This window comes from Haematobia irritans, chromosome 5 (genome assembly GCF_050003625.1).
Source record: "Haematobia irritans isolate KBUSLIRL chromosome 5, ASM5000362v1, whole genome shotgun sequence".
NCBI lineage: Eukaryota > Metazoa > Arthropoda > Insecta > Diptera > Muscidae > Haematobia > Haematobia irritans.
Genome location: NC_134401.1, coordinates 76276924 through 76302353, shown reverse-complemented (window position 1 = coordinate 76302353; position 25430 = coordinate 76276924). Strand labels below are relative to the sequence as shown.

Here is a 25430-nt window from a genome sequence, read left to right as displayed (position 1 = left end):
CCAGATCTTTAGAATATACTCCGAAACCCACTTGGCCATCCAATTTGGAGCCATCAGTGTAGAAATCTATATATCTTTTATTCCCCGGGGTCCGTGTACACCACGCCTCACTGTTGGGAATTAGAGTCTCAAACTTTTTGTCGAAAAGTGGACTCGCCAAAGTGTAATCCACTACGTTAGGCACATCTGGCATTATTTTGAGTACCGAACTGTGACCGTAACTTTTTTCCGACCACAGCGATAGCTCGCGCAACCGCACAGCCGTTGTTGCAGCTGACTGTTTTGCCAAAATGTCTAAAGGCAATAGATGCAGTATGACATTAAGGGAGTTTGTTCCTGTCTTGCTGAATGCACCTGAGATACACAAGCACGCCATACGCTGAACTTTGTCTAAACTTGTCGGCTGGTGAAGTGCCGGCCACCAGACTACAACACCATATAGCATTATAGGTCTAACCACTGCCGTGTATAGCCAATGTACAATTTTTGGTTTTAGTCCCCACTTTTTCCCTATTGCCTTTTTGCACGAGTATAAAGCTACCGTTGCTTTCCTCGCCCTTTCTTCAATATTAAGCTTAAAGTTCAGCTTCCTGTCCAAAATAACGCCAAGGTATTTTGCACACTCCCTAAAGGGAATTTCAATACCCCCTAAGGAAATGGGCCTAACCGTGGGAGTTTTGCGATCTTTGCAGTACATGACTAATTCTGTCTTTGCAGGATTTACCCCAAGACCATTGTCTTTCGCCCATTTCTCAGTCATCCGGAGGGCCCTCTGAATAATATCTCTGATTGTGGATGGGAATTTTCCCCTGACTGCCAGAGCCACATCATCTGCGTATGCCACCACTTTTATCCTTTCTTTTTCTAGAGTAACCAGAAGGCTATTTATAGCAACATTCCAAAGAAGAGGTGATAGGACTCCTCCTTGGGGAGTGCCTCTGTTCACATACCTTTGTATGTTTGCTTGTCCTAGTGTGGCTGAAATACGTCTCTTCATTAGCAGTTCGTCTAACAGCCTGAGTATACATGGATCAACATTCAGAGTTGTCAGTCCATTTAATATCGAGCTCGGATGGACATTATTGAACGCCCCTTCGATGTCTAGAAACGCCACGATTGTGTATTCTTTGACAGATAGTGAGCTTTCAATAAAGCTGACTAGTTCATGTAGTGCGGTCTCAGTAGACCTGCCCTTCGAGTATGCATGCTGTCGTTTCGAGAACAAACTTGAATCGATGCTAGTTCTAAGATAAATATCTATCATCCTCTCCAGAGTCTTAAGTAGGAATGAGGATAAGCTGATTGGTCGGAAATCCTTCGCCCTCGAGTGAGAGGCTTTTCCCGCTTTAGGTATGAAAACGACTTTTGTTTCCCTCCACTTTCCTGGGATATATGATAAGTTGATACATCCTTTATATATCACCGACAACCAGGGGATAATTTTGTCAGTTACAGCTTGTAACTCCGCCGGAGTAATTCTATCAGGTCCAGGGGATTTGAATGGTCCAAAGCTATTTAGCGCCCATCTTATTCTAGTTTCCGATACAATTTCCTCGACAGGAAACGACCGCTGAGCAACTGTGGCACCGCCAGTACATGGTTCAACCGTCTGATTTCCAGGAAAATGTGTGTCCAATAGTACCTCCAGCGTCTCCTCACTGGACGTTGTCCAATTGCCCTCCGATGTTTTAATGAAACCTGGAGCGGAGTTGGTGGATGCTAGAACCTTCCGTAGTCTGGAAGCCTCGGACGTATTCTCAATACTGCTGCAGTAAGCATTCCAAGAGTTATGCTGAGCCTTTCTCAGTTCTCGCTTGTATCCTCTCAGATTCTTCTTGTAAGCGTCCCAGTCCTCAGGGGCTCTGGTGGACTTTGCCTTGTTAAAGAGCTTCCTGCAGGATTTCCGCATATTACTTAATTCCGTAGACCACCATAGTGGTCGATGTTTCCCCCTTGGCTTTCCTCTAGGGCATGCAGCTTTCAGTGAGATGTTGAAGGCCTTAGTAATCCGCTCCACTGCGTGTTCGATATCTTGCACATTTCTCATATTTGTCTCTGTTATTTCCGGTATCATCATATTGAACGATTCCCTATACCTATTCCAGTCAGCTTTCCTAACATTTGGCGGAAATATGATCTTGGTGATATGAACATCAAATGTGAAACTGATGTAGCGATGATCTGAGAAGCTGTGTTCACTTAAAACCTGCCACTCAGATATCATTTCATTTAGTTCTTGCGAGGCCAAGGTGATGTCCAAAACCTCTTGCCTGTTTTTAGTGACAAAGGTTGGGACATCTCCCTTGTTGCAAACTACCAGATTAGTACGCAAAATAAACTCTATTAGCGACTCTCCCCTTGCATTAGTATCACTACTTCCCCATATACTATGATGTGCAGTCGCATCGCATCCCATAATGAGTTTCGTCTTTGTTTTCAGTGACTCCTCCACTAAGGTCTTAACGGCATATGGAGGCATCTCCCTGTCATGTCCCATGTAGACCGAAGATACCCAATATTTGCATTTGGCTATTTCTAAACTTGCAACGACAGTGTCTGTATTGCACATTGAGGGAAGCAGAAACAAATTGAGCTCGTTTTTAGCAATTATACAGGCTCGATTTACATCATTACCAGTATACTGCAATAGTTTGAACCCCGGAGTACTTAATTCACATATTTTGTTTTTGTAAACATATGGTTCTTGAATAAGAACTATATCTACGTCCCCTTTCATCAGGAGAACTTTTAAGGCAGCACATGCAGCCTTACAATGATGAAGATTTATCTGGAGGATCCGTAGGACCATCGAGATTTTCAACAACCGTCACATCAGCCGCTTCAATCGAGTCATCAAGAATGTCCTCTTCAGAGATATCGGTGACTCTCGCAATAACCATAGGTTCAACTTTGGTGAGTTCTGAGGCAGTAGAAGCCTCCTCACGCATACGGTATCTATCCATGTCTTCAAATGTCTTGGTATCCCCCTCGACTTCGCAAGAGGATCCGCTTACTTCTGATTCAGACAGAGGCTTGTCCATTTCTGAATCCTTTAGCTGATCGTTTTTATACACCTTCATTTGGATATAATGAAAGCCATAACATACACGGCCCTGGGACTTTGCTAGATGTGGCAAAGACTGAGTGTTCAATATAAACACTGCATGCCGTCTTGGCCCATCCACTTCATCCAAACGGCCAACCTTCCAATCAGCTGTTGGAAGATCTGGATTGCATTGTTTCAGTCTATTTAAAATAGATTCAGGGTCAGGAGGGTTTGCAGGTATCCACGCATGTGCTCTTGGTCTAGCCGGTATGTCTTTCTTCTCGACTAACTCTAGAGCAGCTCCTTCCCAAACTTCACCAATTAGTATCAGAGCAGCTTTAAAACATTCTATAGACCTCTGGTCCTCAAATGCGACTAGCTTAAATCGTCCTTGATACCAACCAGCCTCTTGGTGTCGAGGATCTGGGCCGGGAAACTTTTCCAGCACCTGTGAGTAGACGCCAGACAAAGCATTCTCAATCTCCCCCCATTTTTGCTTTGGAACCATACCGTCCAATGCTCCATTATTTATGATAGCCATCACAAGGCTGTCTTTAGCAACTGAGGCAAACGATTGTTGATCCCTTTTGGAGGATGGCAGCTCATCCGGTGATCGTTCCCTTTTTCCAGCCTCAAGAATTCCTTGAGCCCATTTTAAGGAATCGCTTTGTTTAGCCGACAACGTGCTTGGGTCGACTGATCCTAATTTCTTTAGGATAAACAAAGCATTTCTGCGTTCTTTGAATCTCTTTCGTGAGGGATTACCTCCTTTTGATGCCGTTACCTTGGAAAAGGTCCGACTTGTCAAATTGTCGCCACCTGTCGATCCGTCTACAGGTCGACTAATTGGGCCTAACTCTTGGTCATTGCCCAAATTTATAACTTCAGTCGATACCCGTCCACTGGGCCCTGAAGTTAGCAACCCAGTGGATGTCTTTGAATTTCTCTGCATGGTGGCCTAATATCCCACCACACTTGAAATTCGTAGTAGGTACTTATTACGATGATTTTATCCGCTATTAAAAAAACACGTCCGTTCCGTTCGACGGTTGAGTTAATAAGGCTCGACTAGCCAAGGACGTACCGCATTCCGTCGAACCATTTGTATGTCGACTATTAGGACCCAAATCTTGGTCTTTGGTAAGTTCTGTAGAAATCCGTCTATTGGGTCATGGAGTTGGCAGCCCCGTAGATGCATGATGGTTTGTTTTAACACCGCACTCGTACCTATTACGACCACGCTCAAACTACAAATTCCGATTAATAGAATTTTTTTTTTTAAGTTTCACGGTTCAATGACGATTGATTTCTTTTATGAAACAACTTGGTCATAAGCGTAGGAAGGCCTCTGGGGAGGGGGCTTAGACCCCCCAGAAAAATTTTAGCTCCCCCCAGAATTTGAAATTGCCGATGGCAATATATAATTATATTTCTTAATATTGTCTTCTAAGTTGTAAATTAGTTTCTTTATTATAAAGTGAATTAAAAAATTTTGTGATATTTTTCCGAATAAAATTTATGATTTTTAATGCATTATAACGCTTGTCTGAAACATTTGACCTGGAATATTTTCAAAAATTATTAAAATATTAAAATTTTCTAGAATGGATTTAGCATTTTTGCGGTAAAATTGGAAAAATTTGTACCATTTTATTTACCCATTAAAAATACGAAAAAAACGAGTTTTAAAAAATTTTATTAAAACGACTTCCTGCGTAGTTAAAATAATTAACTTCTTTGTGGGGACATTTTTGGAAGTGCTTTTAGAGCAACACCCAAATTTTTTGCTGGGGAAAAGTGTTAACTACTTTGAGTTGCTTTTTTTATAAATTAATTGTCTAGTTATTTTGAAGTCTGATTTTTTTATTTTTATAAAATAAAATATTAATTGAACCTATAACTTCAGTCTATTATATTTTTCTAGGTGGGGCTAAGACCTCCTAAGAAAATTGTCTAGCTACGCTAATGAGCGTAGTTATATCCTATAATATTCCATATTTGAAAATATAACATTTTATTACTTAACGATCAGGCAACAATTTATTCATTATTTCTTTCTACAAAATACATAAAGGAAAATAACCAAAAATAATAAAAAAAAATAAACTGTCTGGCAAATTAATTACAATACCTGCATCCAACATAACTCTATATACCGTGACAGCTATGGAAGCCGTTCAATAAATTTGATATAAAATTATACTTTGAATTATTTTTCTATATCTTTCAAACATCGCCTGTAAGTCATTGCTCTGTGGCGCCAAAGCACCCATCGTAGTGAAAGGAATAATTTTGTGGTAATAGTCAATAAATTTACATGAAATCCCTATATTTGTTCAATGTAATTTAGAATGTAAGGTCAACAGAATGAAACATCATGTGATGGAATATAACATGCCAGTCCAAAAAATTTTAAAGGAGCTTATTTTAAGGATAATATTGTCAGTTATTTAACCCTGTGCCATATAGGGTCGCTGCTGTTGACTATCATTTTTACTACTGTCATGTGTTGAGTTCTCATCTTGTTTCGATGGAATAAAAGCAGCAGAGTCTTCATTTGGGCCATTTCTCTCTTGTTGACGTACTAAATCATAATAAAGTCCACGCTTAGCCATTAGTTCATGGTGTTTTCCAGACTGTAAAGTAAGAAGATATGGGTACATTATCATCGAAATCATAATAACATTTTTGGCTCTGCGAAATATGGCCCCAATACAAATGATTATGGGCCACTTTACATTGAGTGACCTATGACTACAGAGCCGATATCCTTACCTCTACTATACGTCCTTTATCTAAGACCACTATCAAATCGGCATTACGTATGGTGGACAAACGATGGGCTATTACCAATGTAGTACGGTTCAATACAGCCGTGTCCAGAGCCTTTTGAACTTCAGCTTCACTTGTAGCATCTAATGCGCTGGTTGCCTCATCAAGTATTAAAACTTTGGGATTTTTCAAAAGCGCCCTAGCAATAGCTATGCGTTGCCTTTGACCACCACTTAGCTGTGTGCCTCTTTCACCCACATTAGTTTTGTATCCATCTGGCAGTGCGGAAACAAAATCGTGTGATTGTGATAATTTTGCAGCCTCGTAGACATCTTCTTCTTTGGCCCCTGGGCGACCATAGCGTATATTTTCTAAAATGGTAGTGGCAAACAAAACAGGTTGTTGTTCTATAAAGCCCAGAACATTCCCTCTCAGCCAATGGGGGGAAATATCTTCGAGTTTGTAACCGTCGATTTTAATTGTTCCAGAAGAGGGTTCGTAGAAACGTTCAACTAGCGCAGCGATAGTTGATTTTCCGGAACCACTAGCACCAACTAATGCAACAGTTTCACCAGGCCTTAAAACCAAACTAAAGTCCTTCAGAACAATCTGCAGTTATAAAAAGGGAATGAGTCATTCAGATGTGTATTTTTCGTTGAAATTGACGCAATACTTACATGATCGGGTCTAGTGGGATATGCAAATGAAACATTTTCGAATCGAATTTCGCCATTTAATCGTTGTGAAGGTATCTCATAGCCTCTCATGAGTTCAATTTTTGGTTCAAGTTGTAAGTACTAAAATAGGGGTCGGTTGTAAGAACAAGACACAATTTTTAAAGAATGAAATTTACCTCAAATACACGTGATCCAGCAGTCATACCTCTTATCATTGTTCCCAATAGCACTGAACCTTGCGCCAATGAACGTTGAACTCCTTGTGCGGCTACGAGGAAAGCCATTAATGATCCGGGCGTTAAACTTTCCATTGACATTAGATGGCCGCCCATGAAGAGGGTTGATAAGACCAATCCGTTGAGAAAGAAATTCGTTAGTCCTTGAAATACAGCAATGCCATATCCTAATTCCTGAGATAAACGGGCGGCCTCATTGGTCTCTTGTTCGAAGAGCTCCACTTCACGATATTCACATGCACTGGAACGCACGGTTCGAACATTTGACAATGCCTCCTCGCAAACCGATGTGGCCCGCTCTGACTGAGCTTGCGAGTTTTTACTTAAAATTCGTAATTTTTTACCCAAATATGTCATAAATGTCACTACTGCTGGCACCGATGCTAGCGCAATGGCGGCCATGTGTGGCGAAATCAAAAACAACGAAACCGCCCCGCCAAGGAGCTGAGCAACACTTCTCAGACCTTGTGATACAAACTGCTTGAACGATGCCTTAAAATCATGCACATCGGCAGTCAATCGATTGACCAGTTCTCCAGTACGATTTTTATCGAAGAACTCAATATCCTGTATAATTATCTGCCTGAAGAGATCTTGTCGTAATTTCGCGGCCATTTGTTCACCGATGCGACTCAAGAGGTAGATGTAAAGGAACGTAAATCCCGACTGCATGACATAGAGGCTCAGTAAATTTGATGCCGGTCTACTCACATCCTTGAAGAAGGAATTGTTTAACGGATCTTTAACGTATGTATTAGCATAACGAGCCAATATGTTAATTAAATCTCCCAATAGATTTGGAATTCTTATATTAATGTAAGCAACAACGAGGGCTGCCTGAAACGAAATAAATTAATGAGAGATAATTTTATAATCAGTTTGTGGGAAAGTCGACGAAGATAATGGAATATGGGTGTTGGCATAAAAAAACTCGGGCAATTAGCCAGATAAGATTGAATTTTAGAAAAAGTGCGATATCGGTCTAATCGATTTTTTTTCTTACTTGCCGGAAGTAAGGTTACCAGTAACATACCGCGATAGCCCCCAAAAACTCCCACAGATGAGGTTCGAGATAAGACCAAAAACGTTTCCAATCGAATTTACTGTCTTCTTGTTTAAGCGTACGCTGAATAACTCCAGCTAAACGATTTCCTTGAGCCTCACATTGAACAGTTTGGAATCTTTGTATCAGACAGCGCGTTAATACACCCAAGGAAACGCCGCCACCACCAATTAGCAAGATCTTCATCTTGGCCGCATTTTTTGCTGTTTTTGGGGACGTCTTTTGACCAGCTCTCAGCTCTGCCCGGATATTGCTATGGAAATTCTTCCACTGTGAAACATCTTTAAATCCTTTCTTCGTCAGGGATGTGTTGACATGAAATTTTGGGATTTGCTGCAATAATTGACGGCTGCGAATAAGAATATCTCGTAAATACTTGTGACATAACGACAATAGTCATTGAACAGCTGTGGATAACTCACTTTCCCAGTGTTTTTTGACTCACCTGTTATCACGGCAACAATTGTGCAAGAGTAAACGTAACATCTTAAAACTACTGTCACTCCTTCCTATACGTTAAATTTCAATTGTCTTGAATCAACGGCACTTTCCTCCTATTCTGCAATTCTGTTTTATCAAAACATAGTTAAATTTTGCTTGTTTTCTTTAAGGGCTACATGGAACCTGCGTGAAGATAGCGACGACGATAACTTTCGATAACAGAGTTATCGAAAAAATACCAGGGTGAAACAGAGACAGCAAAAACTGAATTAATATAAGACGGACAGACCGAACCCCACAAACACAAGGATGAGCATTTTTCATAGGTAACGCCATATCAACTTGATAGTGAATCCCATCATCAACATTAATTCAAATGGCCTTGCAAATTGCTTGCTTTCAACAAATTTTCCAATAGGTTTGAAGCCTTAAGGTGAGTACTATGTTCAAGTTTTTCACCAAAACACTAAATTAAAAGTGCAAAAATATATATGAAGACGATAACATTTTTATCAAGTCTCTGCAAATTATGGATGGAAAAGATCCAAGGAATTGATTGCAAATAATTTTATATTTCTAAATTAGTTAATTAAAAAAAGTAACCGTGAAAACAAGCTGGTTTTCAGCTTGAAAACGGAACATAGTACTCAGCTTTAAAATGAAATTTAGTTTGAAAAGTTGTTGGAAATATGTTGAGAAATTGTTGCAAACGTGTTGAATTCTACTGTTGAGGGTAATGTCTGTTGAGAACGCGATTTTCTCAACTATTTCTCAAATAACATTCCAATCTAATTCTTTGAAAAATGTTTGAAAGCGTATTGAATATAAGTATTTCTCCAATGCTTGTGTTTATTGGGAATATATAAAGAATATTTGAAGATTTAACAGCTGTTTGTAAATATATCAATACAAACACAAGCCCGTATGTGTACACACACATTCATCTACAAGGAAAATTGGGGCAGTTTTGCAAAAAGGGCATTTTTAATGCTAAAACCACAGTTGTACAAGGCAGTAGAGGGGATTTTAAAAGAGATTTTGTAGAAATCCAGCTGATATTAGCCTAGTGCAAATCTACTGAGATCTAGGAGGATTTCGGCCAAAATCCTCGTTTACGAGGATTTTTTGTTATGCGTCGCCTATAAGTTTTTCCGACTGGAATATCTGTGTTTAGGGCTGTTTTCTTTTAGCACTGGATATGCTAAAAGAAAACAGAGTACTCGTTTATCCAGGACATCTCCAAAAATATGCAACACTGTCATCAGTTGTTTAAAAACAATCACAGAAAAGAAGTGAAATCTTGCATTTTTAATGTATGAAATGCTCCAATTAGTAAAAAATATTTAATGCTGCGATTATTTATGACACTGTATCACAATAAATTGCTATTGCGAATCGAAGAAGCGTCACTTTATCCAAATAAAGGGTGATTCTTTTGAGGTTAGGATTTTCATGCATTAGTATTTGACAGATCACGTGGGATTTCAGACATGGTGTCAAAGAGAAAGATGCTCAGTATGCTTTGACATTTCATCATGAATAGACTTACGTTCTGCCACAACGTCGAATTTTCAGTGAATGGGCCCTAGAAAAGTTGGCAGAAAATCCGCTTTTTTATCGACAAATTTTGTTCAGCGATGAGGCTCATTTCTGGTTGAATGGCTACGTAAATAAGCAAAATTGCCGCATTTGGAGTGAAGAGCAACCAGAAGCCGTTCAAGAACTGCCCATGCATCCCGAAAAATGCACTGTTTGGTGTGGTTTGTACGCTGGTGGAATCATTGGACCTTATTTTTTCAAAGATGCTGTTGGACGCAACGTTACGGTGAATGGCGATCGCTATCGTTCGATGCTAACAAACTTTTTGTTGCCAAAAATGGAAGAACTGAACTTGGTTGACATGTGGTTTCAACAAGATGGCGCTACATGCCACACAGCTCGCGATTCTATGGCCATTTTGAGGGAAAACTTCGGAGAACAATTCATCTCAAGAAATGGACCGGTAAGTTGGCCACCAAGATCATGCGATTTGACGCCTTTAGACTATTTTTTGTGGGGCTACGTCAAGTCTAAAGTCTACAGAAATAAGCCAGCAACTATTCCAGCTTTGGAAGACAACATTTCCGAAGAAATTCGGGCTATTCCGGCCGAAATGCTCGAAAAAGTTGCCCAAAATTGGACTTTCCGAATGGACCACCTAAGACGCAGCCGCGGTCAACATTTAAATGAAATTATCTTCAAAAAGTAAATGTCATGGACCAATCTAACGTTTCAAATAAAGAACCGATGAGATTTTGCAAATTTTATGCGTTTTTTTTTAAAAAAAAGTTATCAAGCTCTTAACAAATCACCCTTTACAATCTGGCAACATTGGCGCGACTTGCACTGATGAGATGTTCTGGATAGAATACCAGTACAACGATTCTCTGGATAGCCCATACAAATGTTGCATCCAGTGCAAAAAGAAAACAACCCTGCCAACATTTTTTGAATTTGGGGACTCTTTTGAGAATCCCCACTACGTCGAAAACAATCATATACGACATCAAAAACTCGTCGGAAAAGCGCCGTCACTATTGAGAAGTTGTACCACGCCAAGTTACTACAAAAATGTTTCGCATGAGTGCAATTATTAGGTGCCTTTATAGATCAATTTATAACGACGCCAATAAGGGACCCTCCAAACAATCAGAAAAAGTGCATTTTAAGATAGTTGTAAAAGAATCATTGTGGTCGAGTAAAACACGTTTGTTTAGATATTTATTAATTTGATTAAACATTTACAAATTCTTAAAAATATAACATTTATACCACTATCACATTACATTTAACATAATTTTTGGCATTAATGATGATGTTGAGTTACAAGTAGCGAGTTACATGTTGCTGCGTCTATCAACCAGTGTTTTTATTCCATGGAGGCAGCGTGTCTGTAAAATATCTGAAAAACAATCACTTTATTCCATCCCTGCCAGCATTTCAAAGTTCCATTTCATCCACATCGTTACCACAGACTCGTAAATGTCACTTCAACCATCATGAAAAGGTACATCAAAAAGTACATGAAAGTATTTTGCCATCCCTACTACGATTTTATTTTTTGTGAAACGCCAAGCGCAACCAGCTTGTTATATTTTAATTAAATAAAAACGAAAATAAAGTTCTGAAAACATAGATTATACGCTTAAAATTGCGAAAGGTATATTGGTGAACAATTTTTGATTTTCCAAATGGAATAAAGTGATTGTTTTTCAGATATTTTACAGACATGCTGCTTCCATCAAATAAAAACACTAGTTGATAGACGCTGCAACATGTAACTCGCTACTTGTAACTCAACATCATCATTAATGCCAAAAATTATTTAAAATGTAATGTGATAGTGGTATAAAGGTTATATTTTTAAGAATTTGTAAATGTTTACACAAATTAATAAATATCTAAATAAACGTGTTTTACTCGACCACAATGATTCTTTTACAACTATCTTAAAATTCACTTTTTCTGATTGTTTGGAGGGTCCCTTATTGGCGTCGTTCTAAATTGATCTATAAAGGCACCTAATAATTGCACTCATGCGAAACCTTTTTGTAGTAACTTTTGCGTGGTACAACTTCTCAATAGTGACGGCGCTTTTCCGACGAGTTTTTGATATCTTATACGATTGTTTTCGACGTGGTGGAGATTCTCAGAAGTGTCGTCAAATTCCAAAAATGTTGGCAGGGATTTGGAAAATCACCAAATTGTTCACCAATATACCTTCCACAATTTTAAGCGTATAATCGATGTTTTCAGAACTTTATTTTCGTTTTTATTTAATTAAAATATAACAAGCTGGTTGCGCTTGGCGTTTCTCAAAAAAATGGCTTTTTTAACAGTAGGGATGGCAAATTACTTGCATGTACTTTTTGATGTACCTTTTCATGATGGTTGAAGTGACATTTACGAGTCTGTGGTAACGATGAGGTTGAAATGGAACTTTGAAATGCTGGCAGGGAACCCTTTTGTAAAAAATCTTACAGTGTGGCCAATTGATACGAATTGTCGGGGATGACTAAAAAATCGGTAAATGTGTTATCGATCCCATAAACATGCAGCAGTATCGATTATGCCTTCTGACTTAACTTATAATGTGGATAAACTTATAGTCTGGACGGCGCAGAACATATCCAGATATTGACCTGAATATAAGTTATGCTCGAAGACATAATCGATACTGCAGCTTGTTAATGGGATAGAAAACACATTCATATTATCTGTTTTTCCGGACGGAATGTCTGTGTTTGTAAAGAATCTTATAGTGTGGCCGAACGTTAAGAATTCCCAATAAACACAAACGTTTGAAAAATGCTAAATTTCAACAATTTTTCAAACATTTTTTCAAAGGATTAGGGTAATATTCAAGTTGAGAAATTGTTGAGAAAATCGCGTTCTCAACAAAAAACAGACATTACCCTCAACAGAGAAATTCAACACATTAGCAATAATATCTCAAGTGTTATCCTCAAATTGAAATGCATCGCTACTCAATAATTTGTCAAACAATTTTCGATCCGAGTCAAATTCAAAATTAACATCGTTGCATATACTTTTCAACCTAAATTTGTATGAATGATATCCCCACTTCAAATTGAAAGTCAAAGCCAAAATTCTATGCATTTTGTATAATTTATTCATTTTCATCAAAACAAAATATATAATAATACACTACACTACATAATACACTACAATACCAATTGATAAATAATAATCTTATTAAACATATCAACAAATAAGAACCAAAAACAAACAACAAAACTTTAAATATCTTAAACATTGTAGGTGGGTATTAAGTTCGAGTTTAGCCGCTAAAATCGATAAAGTGAAAACTAAATTTTTAAGAAAAAGGCATAAAATTATAAATATTTGTCGCAAATTTTATTATAACTTGATGGGGAAAAGCCCAACGCAAATTTTCACAAAGTTTGTATTCCTTAAAGTGGATTATAAAAGAAAAGTAATCGTGAAAAAATGACGATTTTAGCGGCTAAACTCGAACTTAATACCCACCTTATTAGTAAACACTTTTGCATTGATAATTTCCTTTCTTTTGGTGTCATAAAACAGAATTAAAATTTATTAACATGCGGGCAATTTGAAATTAGGAACGTACTGGACCGCGTGTTAGAATTGATTTCCAGCAGAAGGAATTCACAAAATATCCATTTTAAACTGATAATAGCATATGAATTAAACTGACGATGTGATGCACATTTTCATCCAGAAGTTGTTGATTTCAACAATTTGTTGTTTTTAACAATTTTAATTGGTTGCACTTGTAATGTTTCTGGAAACTTTTTCTTGTCGATAAGCCACTCATTTTTCATTGGTCGGCTTCTTATTGTTTGCAAGAATGTAACATCCAAAGATTTTAGTTTTCTGCAAAGAGATTTAAATTTAGTGACTTCTCTAAACTGTTGATTAAATTTTTCATATTGACGTACCAATTATTATAAACTATTTGAAGCAGTTCCAGTTAATTGTCCACCATTTTTTCATCGGTCAGCTTTTTAATGTTTTCAAGAACGTAGAATCCATAATTTTAGTTTTCTGCAAAGAGATATACATTTAGTGACTTCCTTAAAGTTTTATTTCATTTTTTATTTTCACTTACCTATTTTTATAAACTTTTTGGTTATTTGTCTAAAATTTTCCATTTTTTTATTTCTTGCAATTGACCACGAACTTCGTTGCACAAATAAGTACTGAAAACCACATGGTTTTTTCGTTGCATTTTAGGGTAGTGTTTTGTCAAAGTTTTCTCATATTACCTTCAACACCTTTTCAAAGATTTCGTCAACATTTTGGCAAATTGGAAGTAATTCGCAAACAATTTGAAGATGTATTGAAGATGAGCTATTTCAGGTCAAGTTGAATTTATGTTGAAAATTATATTTACCCTCAAACTGAAAAGTTGTTGCATTTGAAAAACGCTATTCCTGTGTTTATTGGGTTGTCTGACCTAAGTAAAATAACGATAAAAGTGTTATGGATCCCATAAAGGAAGAGCAATATCGATTATGTCTTATTGTGTGGCCAATATTTTCGATATGTGCGACACGAACACTGTCGTCCGGATAAAATTATAGTCTCGACGGCGCATTACTCTAAATACAAATATATACAACGTTGGTTCATGTAAATACCGCGACATTAAAGGGAAAAACGTTATTTTCACATCCCTTTCATTTTTTTCTTTACATCCGACAATTCTTAGCGTTCGGCCACATTGTAAGTTTCTTTACAAACACACCCAATAAACACAAACGTTTGAAAAATACTAAAATGCAATAATTTTTCAAACATTTTTTCAAAGGATTAGGGTAATATTCAAGGCATATTAATTAAAGGTAAAGTCACGAGCATACGTGTGTACACCCCATGATATTTAGAAAGTCAAACTAAAATGGCAGCTCACTTAAGTTGACATTGTGTGTATGTGTAGTGTTGTTGTATTGTAATATTTATGTACACAAAGAATGTAAACAAACCTACTAAACGTAAACAAAGCCTTTGACAAGATGAATGTCGATATTAGTCACCTGATTGCATGACTTTACCTCTTTAATATGCCTTGGGTAATATTCAAGTTGAGAAATTGTTGAGAAAATCGCGTTCTCAACAAAAAACAGACATTACCCTCAACAGTAAAATTCAACACATCAGCAATAATTTCTCAATTGTATTCCCCAAATTGCAATGCATTGAAACTTAATAATTTCTCAAACAGTTTTCAATGTGAGACAAATTAAAAATTAATATTGTTGCGAATATTTTCTAACCACAATTTGTATGAAATTCAATCCCATTTCTAACTGAAAGTCAACGCTAAATTTCTAGGGATTTTGTATAATTTATTAATTTTTTTTTCGGTAAAAAATAGAATAGTATTAAAAATAACATTAATAATATATAAAAATAATAATATAATACCAATCAAAACATAATTATCTTATTTAACTATTAATAAATAAAATTATCAATACAACTTTAAATATCTTAAACATTTTTACATGTGTAATTCGATTTCCTCCATAATGTTGGTGTCACATAACTATTAATTAATTAATTAATTATTAATTAATATGCTGGCAGTTTGAAATAATTACTATCGAGGAACTTGCTGGCCTGCGTGTTGTAATAGATTCCAGCAAGAGCAATTCACAAAATAAGAAACTGATGACGGGATGTAAATTGATGTAATGCACATTTTCATCCAGAAGTTCTTGATATGGGAATTGTTGCACTTTGAAAGTTTTCTGGAATCTTTTCCTTGTTGTTTCTTTCATCATTTTTTCATCGGCCAACATCTTCCAAGAATATAGCATCCAATGATTTTCGTTTTCTGCAAAACAATCGAGTTTAGTGATTTCCATTAAGTTTTCATTTCACTTTTTATTTTGACTTACCAATTATAGTTAGCTTTTTGGATTAATTCCAGTCTATTGTCCAAAATATTTCGTATTTTTGTATTTCTTCCAACTGACCCACAAAATTCGATTTCCTCAAGAACGTTGGTGTCATTAAAATTCCGGCAATTTGCAACTAACGTGCTGGCCAGAGAGTTAGAATAAATGTCTAGCAATATGAATTCACAAAATAACAAATTGAACCGATGATGCGATGTAAATTAAACTATCGATGTGATTTATCATCCAGTTGGTATGGGAAAGCATAACCAGCCTCTTAATTTTTCCAAGCAGCAGCATCCAAAGATTTTAGTTGTCTGCAAAAAGATTTGAGTTTAGTGACTTCCTTAAAGTTTTCATTTCGTGTTTTATTTTTACTTACCAATTATTATAAAATATTTTAAGAAATTTCAGTTGATTATTGATTATCAAAAAATTTCCACATTTTTTTATTTCTTCCACGAACTTCGTTGCACAAAGTAGTATTGAAAACCATGTGGTTTTTTCGTTGCATTTCATGGTAGTGTTTTGTCAAAGTTTTCTCCAATTATCTTCAACACATTTTCAAAGTTTTCGTCAATATTTTGGCGGTTTGGAAGTGATCCGCAAACAATTTGAAAATGTATTGAAGATGACTTGTTTCAAGTCAAGTTGAATTTATGTTGAAAATGATATTTATCCTCAAACTGAAAAGGTGTTGTATTTGAAAAACGCTCATCCTGTGTTTATTGGGCAGACATTCCGTCCGGAAAAAATTATAATGTGTACAGGGCAAAAGTGTGGCCAATTTCTGGGATATGTATGCGCCTTGCAGACTATAACACCCTGTTTCTGTATGTCGAACCAAAACCCAGTCGACTGAAAAGCAGTCACTCGAATTCAAATCAATTTGGGTTTCTCTAATTTTGAAAGTTCATATCGTTTGTATGAGAGTACATTGATTATCAAAACTGAGTATTTTCAAAGTTTTGGCCTATGAATTGATTCAAATTTCAAAACTGTTTTTACTTTTTTCTTGACACTTATGGTATATGCTCGTTTGCTACTCGACAACAAAATATGAAGTGACTTGCCTGTCGACATAGAGAAACCCAAATATTTTTTTTTCATTTGAAATATTCTCGTTCGACATACAGAAAGAGGGTATGTGTGTAAATATAACCATAGCGATAGGCGGTAGGCGAACACTATCAGTTATTCCAGACGGAATGTGTTTGTAAATAATCTTACAGTGTGTCGGATCGATACGACTTGTCGGCGATGACTAAATAATCGCTAAATGTGTTATCGATCCCATACACATGCAGCAGTATCGGTTATGCCTTCGGACTTAACTTATAATGTGCACAATATATGGGATATGTTCGACACGAGCACTGTCGTCCGGAATAACTGATAATCTCTAATGCGCTTTACAGATTATCAGTTATTCCGGACGGAATGTCGGTGTTTGTAAAGAATCTTATAGAGTGTCGTATCGATACGACTTGTCGGCGATGCCTAAATAATCGGTAAATGTGTTATCGATCCCATAAACATGCAGCAGTATCGATTATGCCTTCGGATTTTACTTATAGTGTGCACAATATATGGGATATGTTCGAAACGAGCACTATCGTCCGGAATAACTGATAATCTGTAATGCGCTTTACAGATTATCAGTTATTCCGGACGGAATGTCGGTGTTTGTAAAGTATCTTACAATGTGTCGTATCGATACGACTTGTCGGCGATGACTAAATAATCGGTAAATGTGTTATCGATCCCATCCCTGCCAACATTTTTTGAATTTGGGGGCGCTTCTGAGAATCCCCAGTACGTCGAAAACAATCATATACGATATCAAAAACTCGTCGGAAAAGCGCCGCCACTATTGAGAAGTTGTACCACGCCAAGTTACTACAAAAAGGTTTCGCATGAGTGCAATTATTAGGTGCCTTTATAGATCAATTTAGAACGACGCCAATAAGAGACCCTCCAAACAATCAGAAAAAGCACATTTTAAGATAGTGGTAAAAGAATCATTGTGGTCGAATAAAACACGTTTGTTTAGATATTTATTAATTTGATTAATCATTTACAAATTCTTAAAAATATAACATTTATACCACTATCACATCACATTTAACATAATTTTTTGCATTAATGATGATGTAGAGTTACAAGTAGCGAGTTACATGTTGCAGCGTCTATCAGCCAGTGTTTTTATTCGATGGAGGCGGCGTGTCTGTAAAATATTTGAAAAACAATCACTTTATTCCATTTGGAAAATCAAAAATTGTTCACCAATATATTTTTCACAATTTTAAGCGTAAAATCTATGTTTTCAGAACTTTATTTTCGGTTTTATTTAAATAAAATATAACAAGCTGGTTGCGCTTGGCGTTTCACAAAAAATAAAATGGCTTTTGTAAAAGTAGTGATGGCAAAATACATGTATGAAGTACATTTTGGACTTTATGATATGCTGCCCCCCATCACAGTAGGATGGTTGTAGTGACATTTACGAGTCTGTGGTAGCGATGAAGATGAAATGGAACTTTGAAATGCTGGCAGGGATAAACATGCAGCAGTATCGATTATGCCTTCGGACTTAACTTATAATGTGTACAATATATGGGATATGTTCGACACGAGCACTGTCGTCCGGAATAACTGATAGTCTGTAAAGCGCAGTATCGATTATGCCTTCGGACTTCCCAATAAACACAAACGTTTGAAAAATGCTAAATTTCAACAATTTTTCAAACATTTTTTCAAAGGATTAGGGTAATATTCAAGTTGAGAAATTGTTGAGAAAATCGCGTTCTCAACAAAAAACAGACATTACCCTCAACAGTGAAATTCAACACATTATCAATAATATCTCAAGTGTTATCCTCAAATTGAAATGCATCACTACTCAATAATTTGTCAAACAATTTTCGATGCGAGTCAAATTCAAAATTATCATCGTTGCAAATACTTTTCAACCTAAATTTGTATGAATGATATCCCCACTTCAAATTGAAAGTCAAAGGCAAAATTCTATGAATTTTGTATAATTTATTATTTTTTATCAAAATAAAATATTATAATAATACACTACAATACCAATTGATAAATAATAATCTTATTAAATATATCAACAAATAAGAAAAAAAAACAAACAACAAAACTTTAAATATCTTAAACATTATTAGTAAACACTTTTGCATTGATAATACGATTTCCTTCCTTTTGGTGTCATAAAACAACATTAAAATTTATTAACATGCGGGCAATTTGAAATTAGGAACGTACTGGACCGCGTGTTAGAATTGATTTCCAGCAGAAGGAATTCACAAAATATCCACTTTAAACTTATAATAGCATATGAATTAAACTGGCGATGTGATGCACATTTTCATCCAGAAGTTGTTGACTTCAACAATTTATTATTTTTAACAATTTTAATTGGTTGCACTTGTAATGTTTCTGGAAACTTTTTCTTGTCGATAAGCCACTCATTTTCCATTGGTCAGCTTCTTAATGTTTGCAAGAATGTAGCATCCAAAGATTTTAGTTTTCTGCAACGAGATTTAAATTTAGTGACTTCTCTAAAGTGATGATTTAATTTTTCATATTGACGTACCAATTATTATAAACTATTTGAAGCAGTTCCAGTTAATTGTCACCATTTTTTCATCGGTCAGCTTTTTAATGTTTTCAAAAACGTAGAATCCATAATTTTAGTTTTCTGCAAAGAGATATACATTTAGTGACTTCCTTAAAGTTTTATTTCATTTATTATTTTCACTTACCTATTTTTATAAACTATTTTATTTGTCTAAAATTTTCCATTTTTCTTATTTCTTGCAATTGACCACGAACTTCGTTGCACAAATAAGTATTGAAAACCACATGGTTTTTTCGTTGCATTTTATGCGCTTTACAGATTATCAGTTATTCCGGACGGAATGTCGGTGTTTGTAAAGAATCTTACAGTGTGTCGGATCGATACGACTTGTCGACGATAACTAAATAATCGGTAAATGTGTTATCGATCCCATAAACATGCAGCAGTATCGATTATGCCTTCGGACTTAACTTATAATGTGCACAATATATGGGATATGTTCGACACGAGCACTGTCGTCCGGAATAACTGATAGTCTGTAAAGCGCATTAGGGTAGTGTTTTGTCAAAGTTTTCTCATATTGTCTTCAACACCTTCTCAAAGATTTCGTCAACATTTTGGTAAATTGGAAGTAATTCGCAAACAATTTGAAGATGTATTGAAGATGAGCTATTTCAGGTCAAGTTGAATTTATGTTGAAAATTATATTTACCCTCAAGGCCGGTATGCACCTCTAGCGAAATTTTCGGTAGCAAAAATTTATTTAAGTCTACAACAAAAAAACAGGGCTGTGCACAACAAATTTTAAACCAGCTAATCGCTTTTAAAAATTGTTAATATATGTTCCAAATATTCCTCAAATAAATTGTTTATTATTTACAGACCTTTTAAAACTTGTACGCACACAATGATTGTAATAAATTAAATGTTTGCTGCCAAAATATGCTTTTGACAGCCCTGTTATTTTCATTAGAGGTGCGTACCAGCTTACGAAATTGAACGCTACCGAAAATTTCGTTAGCATAAATAGCAATGCATTTCTTATGGGAATGAAATTTTTCGCTAGAGGTGCATACCGGCCTTCAAACTAAAAAGTTGTTGCATTTGAAAAACGCTCATCCTGTGTTTATTGGGTTAACTTATAATGTGCACAATATATGGGACATGTTAGACACGAGCACTGCCGTCCGCAATAACTGATAGTCTGTAAAGCGCATAAACCAGGCAAGGCGCGTAATTTATTTGTTCGATTTGTTACGGCATGCGAATACATCTTCATCTCTGAATGTGCCATAGCTGACACGTTCCGTTCCATGTCCTATCTCTCCAAACTAATCTCCACAACAATTTGTCAATTATTGTTGGTGTGTCTCGCCCGATATATCGCTGCTGTCGAAAATGGCAAATATTTTTGGAAAAATGAACGGGAAATAGAGTTAGAGTTGTTCAATTAATTTTCTTCGATTAGTTTTCTACACATGTTGTTTTAAAGAAATTGAAAAACTATCGAATTGGTTATAAGTTAATGTAATTTTTACGAAAGTGAATGTGAAGTGATGGTAAAGGTTCAACACACACATCAAAAGCACAACGAAAAAAAAAAGATTAATAACTACCACAATACCGTAAAAGAAAAAAAAACACGATATATATTAATGAAACTTGTCTCTCTCGCTATGTTGGGACAAAAGTGGAAAAATATATCTGACTTCTGCCTAATTCATGTTTTAGTAATAGTTATTATGAAAATTTGAGCACCCGATGAGTGTGTGTCCATGTATATAATATCAAAGTGTCAAGTGATAAATTCAAGCACTAAAAATTCATTATTTATAAAAGCAAAATAATCTGTGCCTATATATCTTTATAAGTGTTATGTCTCTTCTTCTTCTTCCTGCTCCTCGACTATAAGTTTCACCAAGTTTTTTTTTTTTTGGAATAAAATTAAAGCCAATTAGTAGTTCATGCCTAAATTTGCTGGAGAAAAAGTACAATTTATATTGTGTGGAGATTTGTCGACTTCAATGGCTTGATAATTAATTTCTTTATTTTGCACCTACAAGAGAAGTTGCCAGACGTGGGCGTATATCAACATGTTCTTGTTTATAAGGGCTTATTTTCCCTCCATGTGCAACAAACCTTCAATGAGATAAATGCTTTGGGTACTCAATTAAGAATGCAAAGTTTGCCGCATTCAAACATTGCTTTGAACAGGTGGTCATAGGGGTAAATAAATTTTGCACAAACTTTAGTAAGATGCGATCAAAAGTAAAATTTCCTACTATCATTTATATTTTGCATACCCGCCTGTCCTTCATGTACTTCGTAAATGGATAGTGTCTGTCTGTTGATCAGCAGGAATGTGTAACTCCTTCACATAAACAAAGTCAACAAACTATCTGGCAACAGAAGCGAACCAAAGACAAAAATTACCTTTTGTCGAAAATCGACCGACTGGATGCTGGTTTCTTGTCTAGTCTCTCTTGAAAACATAAAACAATTTTTTGTTGGACATATGCGTGAATGTGTTTGTACGAATATACAATAAAAAAATGTTAAAAATTGTCGAGACATGTTGATATCTACAATCGTGATACATGGTGCAATGATGGTGCATTGAAGCATATGAAATTTATGACACGCACCCATTAAAAAGGAAACTGCATGTAATTTAGTACTGTCTTGGGCTCCCGCATTTTATAAATTGTCTCTCATTTTTTGTTTGTTTCTGTTGTTGTATAGGACTATTCCAAATGCATGGCAAACATAAATAAAAATACAAACAAATAGCTTTTAGAAGTAGAAAAAATACAAAAACAATTCCTCCAAGTAGAAGAGCATGCTAGAGTGCAATTACAAATCGAAGGAAGCAGGAGAAAGAAAAGCGACTACATATAGAAGCTCAACAAGAAGAACACAATAACAATCAGAATACATACAACAACAAAGTGCCAACACCCCTCGCTCTGTCACCACAGATCTGAATGAGTAGCACACATCACAATTCTCATAATCATCATCATCGTCTTCGTCATTACAAACGACAATCGGGAAAACGGAAATAAAAATAAAACACGATAAAACAAAACAGAAACATATACACTCTTCATATGCTGCCTGTATCTCTCCTCCCCAAAAAGAGCTGTAAACAAATTTACATTCGTTTTGATTAGCGAGGAGATACGTGTATACCACGACATTTCTGGCTAGACACACTGTTTTTGGAGTCTTTGTTTACCATATTGGGGACTGTTTGTTCTGTTCGCTCACCATCGCTCTCACCATCCATCTCTCGACATGGGGAATTGTTTACGCACAGAAAAATCCGACATTGACAAGACTCATGTCGATCAACGCAATCCACTTGACGATGCTACCGCCGTTGGGGTAACGGGTGTTCCGCAGATCACAATGCCTATTGGGCAGCCACAGGAGCAAATACGTCCTGTTCCACAGATTCCAGAAAATGAAACATCGAACGCCAATGCTAAAATATTTGTGGCACTGTACGATTATGATGCCCGAACCGATGAGGATTTAAGTTTTCGAAAAGGAGAACATTTGGAAATATTGAATGATACCCAGGTTTGTATGATATTTTTTGTTCATTTGTTAAATATTAAGGGACATTTTCAGCTCCGATAGATCTTAAGTTTCACATACCTCTCCTTTGGCTAACTTGAAATGAATAATAATTTGCATTTATGAGTATATAGGCGGGATGACACATACATGTACCGGGTTTCATTAGCTAGAGATTTAAATGCGATGAAAGCATATGAAGAATTTAAGGCTTTTCATAGGGGTATAGAATTATTCGAGCTGAATATTCAAACTCAATACTTGGGAGAAGAAATTTGGTTGGTTGGTTCAATAAATACTTCATTAGAAATTGGCAATCTATAGCGAGTATATTACTAAATTCGTATTTGTACGAAAACGATCTAAGTCCTCATCCGCGGTATAGCACGAATTCGTAACGACATTTGATTAGATAGCTTAGACTATTAGATTACAGACCCAGATAGCATTTTTTTTGCTTTGACGTAAACAAATCTTAAATGGTTTGCGGACATATGTATATAGGCCATTTCGATGTTGTTAATAAAAGGTACATACTAGTTTATAATGACTTTTACGTTTTGTAAACAGTCTTAAAGGCTTTCATGGGATCTGTTTATTTGTTAGTTAACCTACGGGAAATTCGTACAAATTTACACTCTCACAGGACTGGTATGTAGCATGATTCCAGTTTGCAGCAACTTTCTTGTGAGGTAATATTAAAACCAAACTAATTTTTTGTCTAAAAACAAAAGTATTTATTCATATAAAGAAAAAGAAAATTAACAAAAATTTTCTTAGAAATAAAATTTTGCAAGAATTTACTATACAAAAATTGCCAAAACTGTTCTATATAAATAAATTTTTGCAAGAATGTTCTATAGAAATAAAAATGTGCAGATATAAAGTTTTGAGAAAATTTTCTACCGAAATAAAATTTTGACGGAATTTTCTATAGCAATAAAATTTTGACGAAATTTTCTATAGAAATAAAATTTTGACAAAATTTTCTATAGAAATAAAGTTTAGACGAAATTTTATATAGCAATAAAATTTTGACAAAATTTTCTATACAAATAAAATTTTGACAAAATTTTCTATACAAATAAAATTTAGAAATAAATTTCTATAGAAATAAAATTTTGACAAAATTATCTATAGAAATAAAATTTTAACAAAATGTTCTATAGAAATAAGATTTTGACAAAATTTTCTATAGAAATAAAATTTTTAACAAATTCTCTATTGACATAAAGTTTTGACAACATTTTTTATTGAAATAAAATTTCGAAAAAAAAATTCTATAGAAATAAAGTTTTTACAAAATTTTTTATTGAAATAAAATTTCGAAAAAATTCTATAGAAGTAAAATTTTGACGAAATTTTCCATAGAAATAAAATTTTGACAAAATTTTCTATAGAAATTAAATATCATCATTTTTGGCGCAAAAATCGGAAAATCGGCATTTGCTATTTTGTGAGTAAAAAATCGTCAAAGTGCCGATAAATCGGCAAAATTGGCAGCCCTGGTTGTACGGATTGTAATTTTTTGCAAATTTTTATCCGATGGTAAAACGGATACTGCAAAATGTGTTTAGGTATCCCAATATATGGCCTAGAGGACTAAATGGTTTATCTTTGATGTATAAATCTGGATGCTCATTTATTTCCCATTTTGTCATATGTGACCATATCCCTTTTTCGCATATGCAGCATTACTGCGATTCAAAAGATTTTTGGCAAATGACTTTTATACCCATTGAATGCTATCGTTTCAGTATATTTTTGGTTAAAATTTACATTTTTTTAATTCTTGCCGTTTGGCCAATTCCTACTGAGGAGAATATCGCCAAAAATTGTGTATTCGTATTTAACTCATTTTTGCAAATAGATGGCGCTGAAGGGAATATTTGTATAGATATTTGTTTTACCTCCCATGCAATATTTTAATTTTCATATAATTCATATAATTCAATTCATATAATAGAGTAGTATCCTGTTGTTGTATTATTGTTAGTATATTAATGTTAGAAATAAGAGAATTGTTTTGAGTAGTATTTAAAATGTTGATTTAAGTAACTGTATAAGGCCTTTGTAAGGCTTAGTTACATATGAAAATAAAATAAATTAAATTAAATAATTCATCGATCTCTGTACTCTCTTGCTATTAAAATCCTATTGGATCTACACATTTACTCAAATAAAATTAGAACAATCTATTATTAAACATATTCCAATAGCTGTTCCTCTCTGGTGCGATTCGCGGAGAGCTGTCTCCACCGGTACTTGGTTTTACCCCTTCATCCCCAAATTTCACAAAAACTGTTAATCGATTGCGTAAGCTGATTTCAGAATTGTATTCTCCCCGAGGAGAGCTGTCTCCACAGGAACTGGATATTATCACTCCCATGTCGATTTGTAGGATAGTGGCCCAAACTATAACCTGATTTTCAGATTGATACCCACTTTTTCCCAAATCTGTGCAATTGTCAGTAAATCTTTATGTTTTTTTTTTTCTTTTAAACTGTTTTTCCCTTGCAATTAGTCTTGGGCAAAATCGTTCACCTTTGTGATTCGGCCTCGTCGTT

At 35.5% G+C, this 25430-nt stretch overlaps 2 protein-coding genes and 3 long non-coding RNA genes across 11 annotated transcripts in view; 1 reads left to right on the top strand and 4 right to left on the bottom strand.

The window, feature by feature from the left end:
* Positions 1–5058: 5058 nt before the first annotated feature.
* LOC142237785 (mitochondrial potassium channel ATP-binding subunit) lies at positions 5059–8450 on the bottom strand. The gene is made up of 6 exons (XM_075309195.1): positions 8240–8450; positions 7765–8143; positions 6672–7568; positions 6496–6615; positions 5822–6427; positions 5059–5682 (listed from the first exon to the last, which is right to left on the bottom strand). The coding sequence occupies exons 1-6, from the start codon at positions 8278–8280 to the stop codon at positions 5497–5499; spliced, it is 2229 nt and encodes a 742-aa protein (XP_075165310.1). The 5' UTR covers positions 8281–8450; the 3' UTR covers positions 5059–5496.
* A 2512-nt stretch (positions 8451–10962) lies between these two features.
* On the bottom strand, positions 10963–12220 carry LOC142241912 (uncharacterized). Its single transcript, XR_012723864.1, has 2 exons — positions 11995–12220; positions 10963–11176 (listed from the first exon to the last, which is right to left on the bottom strand). It is a non-coding gene; the product is annotated as an uncharacterized LOC142241912 (long non-coding RNA).
* A 3079-nt stretch (positions 12221–15299) lies between these two features.
* On the bottom strand, positions 15300–16401 carry LOC142240802 (uncharacterized). Its single transcript, XR_012723394.1, has 3 exons — positions 16066–16401; positions 15684–16000; positions 15300–15619 (listed from the first exon to the last, which is right to left on the bottom strand). It is a non-coding gene; the product is annotated as an uncharacterized LOC142240802 (long non-coding RNA).
* A 2462-nt stretch (positions 16402–18863) lies between these two features.
* Positions 18864–19595, bottom strand: LOC142241473 (uncharacterized). The gene is made up of 3 exons (XR_012723649.1): positions 19466–19595; positions 19297–19401; positions 18864–19231 (listed from the first exon to the last, which is right to left on the bottom strand). It is a non-coding gene; the product is annotated as an uncharacterized LOC142241473 (long non-coding RNA).
* A 1036-nt stretch (positions 19596–20631) lies between these two features.
* The window catches only part of LOC142239454 (tyrosine-protein kinase Src42A), a 266830-nt gene continuing 262031 nt past the window's right edge, over positions 20632–25430 (top strand). For 3 of the 7 annotated variants that reach the window (XM_075311252.1, XM_075311251.1, XM_075311246.1), the window contains exons 1-2: positions 20633–20840; positions 22024–22866. In XM_075311252.1, the coding sequence (XP_075167367.1) occupies positions 22579–22866 (288 nt within the window). In that variant the 5' untranslated portion in view covers positions 20633–20840; positions 22024–22578. Of the gene's footprint in view, positions 20847–22023; positions 22867–25430 lie in introns of all 7 variants that reach the window. The other 4 variants (XM_075311250.1, XM_075311248.1, XM_075311247.1 and 1 more) reach the window with 4 other exon arrangements.